Source organism: Gobius niger, assembly GCF_951799975.1.
Source record: "Gobius niger genome assembly, chromosome: 23".
Taxonomy (NCBI): Eukaryota; Metazoa; Chordata; class Actinopteri; order Gobiiformes; family Gobiidae; genus Gobius; species Gobius niger.
The window spans coordinates 10,222,700-10,231,806 of record NC_136874.1 but is presented as its reverse complement, the minus strand read 5'-3'; the positions used below and the strand labels follow the sequence as shown (position 1 = coordinate 10,231,806).

Below are 9,107 nucleotides of genomic sequence, written 5' to 3'. Positions count from 1 at the left end.
CACAAGACTTGGCACCGTTGCTAGCCTGCAGATAGACAGCACAGGTGGTTTCTAGGAGACGGGGACGACAGACAGCAGCGCTCATTTTACGCATGACGAGCGCTCCACGCGGCTGGCAGGGGTATTACACATTACCTATTGAGCTGGTACATTGTTATTAATAAGATATTCCATCATCATTATGAACTTTTACCAAGCTCACACTTATTAAGAACACAAGACAACCTAATACATTTCATTATAATTTTGCTCCTCGTTACCTGGCCAATTTGATTTTGTGCTGTCGCCATTTTAACTAAGTGGCTCTTCTTATGACATAACACTGTACTTGGGAGGCCTTTAAAGTAATTAGAAAATGCATAGAAAAATAAAACGCTGTAAACATGAAGGCAACTCCAAAACAAAGAAAATTCATTCATTTTGTAAAGAAAATTTATTCAATGTTACAAAACTATATATTATGATACAGAATATTCTCATTCAAAATTATTTTCAAAATAATAACATTCCTTGTAACACAAAGTATATATCTTTATTGTACTTCTTGATTTGTGAGACTGAAAAGTGGCATGCTAGTTTAAATCATTTTCCCATATTTCATCATCGTAGATAAGGCAGCTTGACTTACGTTCTTCATAATCAGTGGTTGGTTCCACTGCATTTCCTAACAGGCTTTTCTCTGGATAGTTTAATACAGTGTCAGGAGAAGGGCATGGAGGTTGCGCCAAACAATCTTTCCTACTGGTAATATCTTGAACAAGGCCGTACTTATCACCACTGACAAGGTCATGAACAACTTTCCTTTCTTCAGAGTCACAACACATCTCTGCTTTCACTCCATCCATTAAAGTGAGGCGTTGAGATTTATCCACATCTTCCGAACGGTGTACATTTTTTACACTGATGGCCTTTTTATTCTCTTTTTGTTTGATCTCTAGTCCAAAAAAGTTATTCCTTACTACGTAACGCACACACTGAAGCAGGACATTCCTCTCGTGCCGGACATCTGGGGCCAACAACTAAACAAACAAAAAATATATATTACTATGGTACTCAAATTGTACAGAATTACTTCACACGTTTAATTACCATCTCCAGCAGAGTGGGACGCCTTTTTTGTGGTGCATCCTGTTGACGTCCTCTACCACGCCTCCCTCTTCCTCGTCTTCCTCCTCTTCCTCTTCTAGAATCCTGCCCGTCTGCCGCAGTATCCAGTGACTTTGTTGGTATACTGTTCAAGATAGTCTGGTTTTCTTGCATGAGCTCGTGTGCTTTCTGAATTGGCGCGGCTAATGAAGACAAACAAACAAATAATTAATAATAATAATAGTACTTTTTGTCAGTATGCATACCAATAGCCCCCAGAAGGTTGTATACTTACTATCAGGTTCTTCCTCACTTTCACTCATTGATCCATAATTTGCCAGCAAGGATCCTAGAGCTGAACTCATCCGTTTAGGGGCCACAACTTCTTTTCTAGATTCTGAAGCCACATCTTCCTTGTCTGAATCTGCAAGAATATAATTTATTGTTGATTTTATTTCATTTTTACCATTCATAATTATTTCTGTACACTCACCATGGTCTCCAGCAGCCAAGGCCCCCAGAGGATCAACATCTCTGTTCATCTTAGCTGGTGTTTGTGATTGTTCAATAGCATTTCCATTTGAAGGATGAAAATGACCTTGGCTACCATCCTGAGAGCCTCTATTTCCCCAACCACGACCCCTGCCACGTCCCCTTCCTCTTCCCCTTCCTCGTCCCCTTCCCCGTCCTCTCATCTGTCTATTGAAAAAAATAGTTGTCACATTTCTTCCATAGGATAAGTATAAGACACAGTATAAGATAAAAAGCAGAATCAATTTACCCAAACTGAGCTGTCTCAAGAACACCTCCCGTCTCTTCTCTCTTCTCCATTATCTTTTTCTTCTTCTCGACGTTCTCACGTGTGGGATAGTTTCTGTTGGATAGAACATTTAGTGTATATGAACACACCCCAACAATATGCATTACAACAATCTGATTCACAACCATGTTTTCTTTTTGAAATTTTGAATACCCACTTCCGTCTTTCCTCTCTCCATTTAGCGATTTCCTCTGGTGTATCAAGCTTGATTCGTTTAGTTCCTGGTGCATGGCTCTACAATAGGAATCCCAAGCATGTAAATATATGAGTAAATGCCACCAGGGGAAAAAAATGCAAAAAATAATACGTTTTGCAAGCGTACATTTTTCCAGTGAATGCTCACAATTTTTTCATGAGCCGTGAAAGTGCAGTCAGGAACAGAGCACTAGAGGATCATAATGAGAATACAAGGTTAAGAAATGTCTTATTGTTCAATGTAACGCTATATAATATGTATTTACCTTGACATGCTGAGACAAATGCTCATTATACTTTTCAGTATTTTTAAATCCTCTGTCACACGTGTCGCAGAAGTATGAAAATTCGGGCTCCTTCTTATATTTCTGTCAAATATATTAATGAGACACGTTTATTAATAATAATTACTCACAGATATGGGCAAAATGCAGGTAAATGATCATACTTTGTTCCCATTGTTTCCAGCAGGTCCATAGTGTGGTCTGCCTCCACGTCCTCCACCCTGGTGCCACTGATGTCCAAGGCCTTGACCTAAATGAATGAATGAATAAAGTGTAACATTAAAAATATGACTGTGCTTTGAAGAAATAAAGCAAAAAGTTAAAACTGAGTAAAATTAGCATTTTGACAGTCTACACACCGTATGTTGCATTTGAGTCATAGCCTCCCCCTGGAGACTGAGCATAGCTTTGTGTAACTCCGTAGTAATTACTATAGCCCATAGTACTGTAGCCCCAGCTGGTTTCTGCAGGGGTCTCCTGCCAGCTCCACATGCCCGGCTGAAAGCTGCTCGCCCTGGGCTGCTGCTGCTGGAAGGTGTTCGGAGGAGGAATGCTAAAGTCCGGTGGAGGATAATGTCCCGGTTCACTCATTTTACACACGGTTTTAGCCTGTCCCTCTGTTAATCCAAGTTATTAAAGCAAGAGAGATTCAAGTCGCCATCCAGATTTCACGTGCGCGTGTTTTGCTTGAGTTTTTCCTTAGACGTCATTTCCGTAATAAACAGGATGTAATAAATACGACACCAAAAACATAAAACATATTTTATCTGCGTCAGTGAAGTGTCCATCTAGTCGTTTTACATTTAATGATCTTGTCCTTTAGAAAATATAAGTTTAAGAAAACTTGTCCGCGTGTTCTCGCCATAGAAATATGTTCTCGCGAGCTTTAGCACGCGTTCCCCTGTGGGTTGCCATCACACAACAGAAATACGCATTTAGAACTTACTGTACGGTGTACAAATGTTAATATACCACCTATTTACCGTGATACATTATGTATGTACTATGCGAGGTATTTTATTTGAACACTGCTTCAAATCATGACAATATTCACAGTAAAGTAGAAAGGATCTTTGGGGGCTCGTAATATGATGCCGAGCAGATGTGGCAACCCAAACTTCCTGCAGCTCTACATGACCACATGTGAGCGGAGCGGCAGCGTGGTGGAAGTGAGCAGATTCAGCAGAAGCCTAGAAGCTCGTAGCTCTCGATTAAGAGAGTGATCAAAGTATTTAGGCATCATGCTTGTTTTATTTGAGACCGCCGCTGGATATGCGATCTTCAAAGTACGTGTTTGATTTTTATCCTTGTTATCATTGCAGGCTTTCTGTGTGTTTTCATATAACCTGGTCTGTTAGCTTTGATTAGCATTACAGCTAACATTGGCCGCATCTTATACAGTTTTACACTTATTACAGGGTTTACACGGACATGACAATTACTCTATATGGTATTCCTGCGTATATATGATGACAGTAGTGTTTCTTTGATCAGCTAATGTTCCCATGGCTGAGATTTGTGTCTGGGGGCCGTGTAAATTTCACCACGTGTGCAGCACGTTCAAACCATAGTTGCGGAGGCATGCTTTCGTTAAAATTGAGTACAATGTTTTCTCAGAAAATGCATCACACTTATAATCTTTTATCATTATTGTCTGATTGCAGGTCCTCGATGAATCCAAGCTCCAGCAAGTGGACAGTTTATATAAAGAATTTGATACTCCTGAAAAGGCAAACAAAGTGTAAGTAATGCAAACTTGCAAGAATATTGTAACTCAAGCCTCAATTATTATTTTTAATTGATTGTTATGCACTTTTTTCCCTGCCAGTCTTAAGTTGAAGCATTTTGAAAAGTTTCAAGACACAACAGAGGCCTTGGCTGGTAAGAATCTCTTCTTCTATTGATGAATTGTATTATTTTTTTTTTTGGTCTTTGATGTGCTTTTGTCTGACTATAAATGAAGATTTTACAGCATTCGTCACTACCACTGAGACTTTAAAAACGCAAGAACTACACAAACTACAATTGCAAAACTGTATTAACACTGAATACTATTCTTCCAGCTATTACTGCTCTTGTTGAGGGCAAAATTGGGAAGAGTTTAAAGAAGGTCCTCAAAAAGATAGTTGCCAAGGAAGCACATGAACAGCTGGCCATTAGTGATGCCAAACTTGGTGGAGTTATCAAAGTAAGTCATCTTCATTACCGAAAGTCTGTTTGGGCTGCCAGCAAGCCTCTAAATTGCTTTCTCTGTGCTTTGCAGGAAAAGTTGGACATCAGTTGTGTGCACAGCCCTGCAGTGGCTGAGCTCATGAGATGCATCAGGAGCCAGATGGAGGGCCTCATCACTGGACTTCCGGGCAGAGATATCAGCGCCATGTCACTTGGATTAGCTCACAGGTAAAGTCTGCTCAAATTCAATGTGAACCATCCCGAAAGCCCATGATTACATTTGCTGTCTGAACATTCCTGTAGAATAAATTATCAGCATTCGTCACTACCACTGAGGCTAAGCTTAGGGTTGTTAACACTTTTTTCTTGCAAGCCATGTTCTCTAATGCTTGTGTTTTTCCAGCTTATCACGATACAAGTTGAAGTTCAGTCCAGACAAAGTAGACACCATGATTGTTCAAGCCATCTGTAAGTTTTGTTGGTGTACAGTTCTTTAAAATATACCAAAGCAATTGACTTAACAAAATGTTGTATATTTTTCTGCAGCTCTATTGGATGATTTGGACAAAGAGCTGAACAACTACATAATGCGCTGTAGAGAGTGGTATGGCTGGCACTTTCCCGAGCTGGGAAAAATTGTCACCGACAACCTGGCCTACTGTAAAACTGTCCGGTTCATAGGTATGCGATCATAGTCACGTAAAACAAACTGCATTTACAAACTTGACACAAACACATCTTATTATCTTTGTCTAGGTGATCGAACAAATGTGGCCGGCTCAGATCTGTCGGACACCTTGCCTGAGGAAATTGAAGCCGAGGTGAAATTGGCTGCTGAAATCTCCATGGGAACAGAAGTGTCAGAACAGGACATCGCCAACATCAGCCACCTCTGTGATCAGGTATGAACTAAATCCGCCACAGTTGAAGGCAAATGGAGGGGACAGTGGTGATGATGATGACTTTTGTCTTTATCCTGAAATAATCAATGTGGGCCTTTCAGTCACTACCTCATCTGAACTGTCATTTAGTGGGGAATACTTGTCAATTGAAAAAAAAAGGAAAAGCCTCATTCATTTTTCTCTTTAGGTGATTGAGATTACAGATTACAGAGCACAGTTGTACGACTACCTTAAGAACAGAATGATGGCCATTGCTCCAAACCTGACTGTGATGGTGGGAGAACTGGTGGGTGCTCGTCTCATCTCTCATGCAGGTGAGTTACAGGCACGCACTGTAATAAAACAACCAAGCGGTGATGATGGCGACATTTTGTCACTTTCCTGATGGAGACTGATGGTTTTAAGTCACTACCTCATCTGAGCTTGCAAAATGACTGTTCATTTAAAGCGCTTGAAGCAATTGTATTTTTAGTTTGTTTCTGTGCCATGCAGGATCCCTCCTGAATCTGGCGAAACATCCTGCCTCCACTGTGCAGATCCTCGGAGCAGAGAAAGCCTTGTTCAGAGCCCTCAAGACTCGCAAGGACACACCAAAGTATGGACTGATCTACCATGCGTCTCTAGTGGGTCAGACCGCCGCCAAGAACAAGGGCAAGGTGGGTTCACAATAACGACCAAATGTGAAGAATGTCAGCAAAAAAAATTGCTTTCTTACGAGTTATCTGCTTTGTTAGGTCGCCAGAATGCTGGCAGCTAAAACAGCCCTGGCCATTCGATACGACGCACTGGGAGAAGACACCAATGCAGAAATGGGTGTTGAGAACCGAGCCAAGTTGGAGGGTCGCCTTCGTCAGCTAGAGGAGAAAGGAGTAAGCCTTACACAATAGAAATAAATTTGAACACAATGAAACCATATGCCATTTCAGAATGTAGCTAGTAGTTAAAGCGCTTATGTAGCTACTCTAATGTTACAAATGTACTGTCTCCTCCAAACAGATCAGAAGAATCAGTGGTACAGGCAAAGCAATGGCCAAAGCTGACAAATACACTCACAAGAGGTAAACAAACTATTCTAACTTCTTTATCTGTCTGTGTGTTTATTATTTTCACATTGGATATTGAATGAAATTCTCTTTATCCGACAGTGAAGTGAAAATATACGATCCGTCCGGCGATTCCACAATTCCTTCCACGTCAAAAAAGCGAAAGTTCGAAGAGGTCGAGGAGGCAGAAGCGGCTGAGGAGCCCACAACACCAGCGTTCAAAGCCAAGAAGCCTAAAAAGGAGCCAGTAACGGAGGGTGAGGAAATAGTTTTTAGTTGGATTGTTTTTTCTTTTTGAATGATTTAAACTGATCTTGTCTTTTATAGAAGTAGAAGAAGAAACACCTGGAACTTCCGAGGAGCCTCCCAAGAAAAAGAAAAAGAAGAAGAAAGACAAGAAGGCTGAAGAGGAGGCTGTGGTGGAAGTTGAGGAAGCCAAGGAGGAAGAGATGGAAATGCCAGTAACAGAGGTAAGAGTAACTTCTTAACCCACTACACAAGAGTTGCTGTATCTTTTTGACTGACATTTGTCTTTCTCCAGTCGACAGAAAAGAAAAAGAAGAAGAAGAAAAAGAAAGTAAAGGAGGAGGAAGCTGATGACGAGTGAAAGATGATATATTTTTGTATATATTTTAAGTTTTATGTTTTTTAGTTTTTGTCATACTCGACTATATAAAACTGGGAAATTACCTAACGAGTCTTTCTGGATGCAAGTAGGGGCTTTCTTTTTTGAAAGTACTCATGTTCAAATGAAATGTACAATAATTTCCATCCGCTTTCTGTATTTCTTCTATGATAATGCCTTTCCATGTCGCAGCCCTGTTAAAAATAAATACGGAAAAAAACAATTGTTGATGCCTGTGTATTAGTGTTGTTTCTACTGCAGTGTGATGCCTTTAGAAATACACACCATATGTAACCTTTTTAAATCATGTATGAGATCGTCAACTGCGATGCAACTAGTCAATAAATGGACGGATACTTTAAAATCATGCCAATTGGATCATTTAAATACAAAACGATTAATAAACCTTAAACACATTTTCTCCTGTTCGGCTTCACCCAAATCTGAAAGGGTGATAGCCTTTAGGCCAGTGTTATTCCTTATTTGAAAGCTTAAGACGGAAGTTAACGGATCTTTTTCCATTATTGTGCTTTAGTCACATCTGTCTATTTTTGTGGCTTTTCTGATGTGTTGTCATCCTTTTCTTCTTGCTTTTCTCGACTTTAACACTTTAGCTGAAGCTTTTAGATTTGGGTCTTATGAAACGGGGGTTCAGACGGGGTTAAAGGCAAAAAAAGAAAAACACTTATTCTTCAAACATCCCAAAACTTTCTAAATAAGCTGTGAACAAAAAAGACGATACAAATCAACCATATTTACATCAGTTTATTTATCACTGCTCTAAGTGCTCCATGGCGCTGCACAGTCAGAAGGACACCGCTGCAGCATCGTCTCACCTCAGCTGGAGCTCCTCTATGTGGACTCTGTGCGCTCCAGTGACCTGCCACTTCCAACAAGCGAGGAACACAGCGGGTCGTCCCACGATCAGAAGGTCAGGGGTTGGAATCCCGGCTCCTGCAGGTGCACACTGTCGTTGGGTCCTTGCCTCGGTACCTGCACACATTGGAGCATGAATGAGAGTGTAAAGGAGTGAGTGGTTCCTTGATGCAAAGCGCTATGTGCTGTAAGTTGAGACCATTTACCTTTTATAAAGATCAGCGTCGTCCTGAGAAATCACAGGTCCCACGTCCCTCTGGAGCTGTGTGTGTGTGTGGTGTTGGGTCAGGACGCCCTCTGCTGGTGCGATGTTCACTCCCGGATGTGGACGGCTCCATGTTTCCTGCAAACAAACAAAACAAAAACACACACACCCTACCAAGGAAAACACACTTCTTTTTTCCCTTTAATATTGTAGCTTTAGATGAAAATAACACTTTATTACTCTATCTTTATTAACAATAATAAGCCCTTTCTTGACACGTTTCACACCTTTTAAAACAGTTCATGTATTTTTGACAAACCAAAATCAAGTGCAAAGAGGCCAGTCACATCTTTTTATGACACAGTACATTAAAAAACATTAAAAAACAAGATAAACGGGGAAGGAGGGAGTGTCCCACAAACTGATGAGTTTATGGACAAACCCAAATCTCCGCATTACAGTTTATCACAGTCAGTGTCTCCAAAGACACACTTACCTTACAGTACAGCAGTCAGCCATTCACACATTCACTCTGTCCACCCACACATCCACACTGGAGGCAAGGCGGGCCAAGTGTCTTGCCCAAGGACACAATGACAGTGTGCACTGCCAGTATGAGATCGAACCACCAACCTTTGAGTTGGAGGTCAAACTCTACCAGCCGAGCCACTGCTACCCCATAACAACAACAGGAGAACCGGGATTGTCCGACCAGCGACTCGCTCGTCAACAAACCCAGACCTCCCGATCCAAACGTTCAGTTTAAAGTAAACACAGCCAATATAGACATCAAATGGAATATTTACACAAAACGCACAGTCAAGGAGTCGCACCGGCAACCCTCAGACTATGGGGCGACTCTGTCAAACCCTCCTATGCCCAGAGTAGAACTAGTTAAG

General features: G+C 41.1%; 2 protein-coding genes across 3 annotated transcripts; one reads left to right on the top strand and one right to left on the bottom strand.

Annotated features, from left to right (window-relative positions):
• Positions 1 to 20: 20 nt before the first annotated feature.
• Positions 21 to 3,075, bottom strand: nufip1 (nuclear FMR1 interacting protein 1; the record flags this gene model as incomplete). The annotated part of the gene is made up of 11 exons (XM_079581722.1): positions 2,745 to 3,075; positions 2,550 to 2,635; positions 2,368 to 2,469; positions 2,229 to 2,291; positions 2,064 to 2,140; positions 1,868 to 1,960; positions 1,580 to 1,785; positions 1,382 to 1,510; positions 1,090 to 1,289; positions 629 to 1,019; positions 21 to 25 (listed from the first exon to the last, which is right to left on the bottom strand). Exons 1-11 carry the CDS (start codon positions 2,974 to 2,976, stop codon positions 21 to 23), a joined length of 1,584 nt encoding a protein of 527 aa, XP_079437848.1. The 5' UTR covers positions 2,977 to 3,075.
• Positions 3,076 to 3,520: 445 nt separating this feature from the next.
• On the top strand, positions 3,521 to 7,223 carry nop58 (NOP58 ribonucleoprotein homolog (yeast)). Of its 2 annotated transcripts, none has more exons than XM_079581923.1 (15): positions 3,521 to 3,671; positions 4,050 to 4,126; positions 4,214 to 4,266; positions 4,449 to 4,573; positions 4,649 to 4,785; positions 4,961 to 5,025; positions 5,104 to 5,238; positions 5,314 to 5,459; positions 5,647 to 5,773; positions 5,952 to 6,115; positions 6,194 to 6,328; positions 6,456 to 6,517; positions 6,605 to 6,759; positions 6,833 to 6,972; positions 7,044 to 7,223. In XM_079581923.1, exons 1-15 carry the CDS (start codon positions 3,627 to 3,629, stop codon positions 7,107 to 7,109), a joined length of 1,632 nt encoding a protein of 543 aa, XP_079438049.1. In that variant the 5' UTR covers positions 3,521 to 3,626; the 3' UTR covers positions 7,110 to 7,223. The 2 variants fall into 2 exon arrangements, with proteins under 2 accessions (XP_079438049.1, XP_079438048.1); XM_079581922.1 differs by having other exon boundaries at positions 6,830 to 6,972.
• The last annotated feature ends 1,884 nt before the right edge of the window (positions 7,224 to 9,107 follow it).

What these genes read in the sequence shown, in the direction of transcription:
- nop58 (XM_079581922.1), top strand. Translation starts at nt 3,627, where the DNA reads ATGCTTGTTTTATTTGAGACCGCCGCTGGATATGCGATCTTCAAA. An exon ending in CCGCCAAGAACAAGGGCAAG is followed by an intron (nt 6,116 to 6,193) that starts GTGGGTTCACAA and finishes CTGCTTTGTTAG; the next exon opens with GTCGCCAGAATGCTGGCAGC. An exon ending in TGGAAATGCCAGTAACAGAG is followed by an intron (nt 6,973 to 7,043) that starts GTAAGAGTAACT and finishes GTCTTTCTCCAG; the next exon opens with TCGACAGAAAAGAAAAAGAA.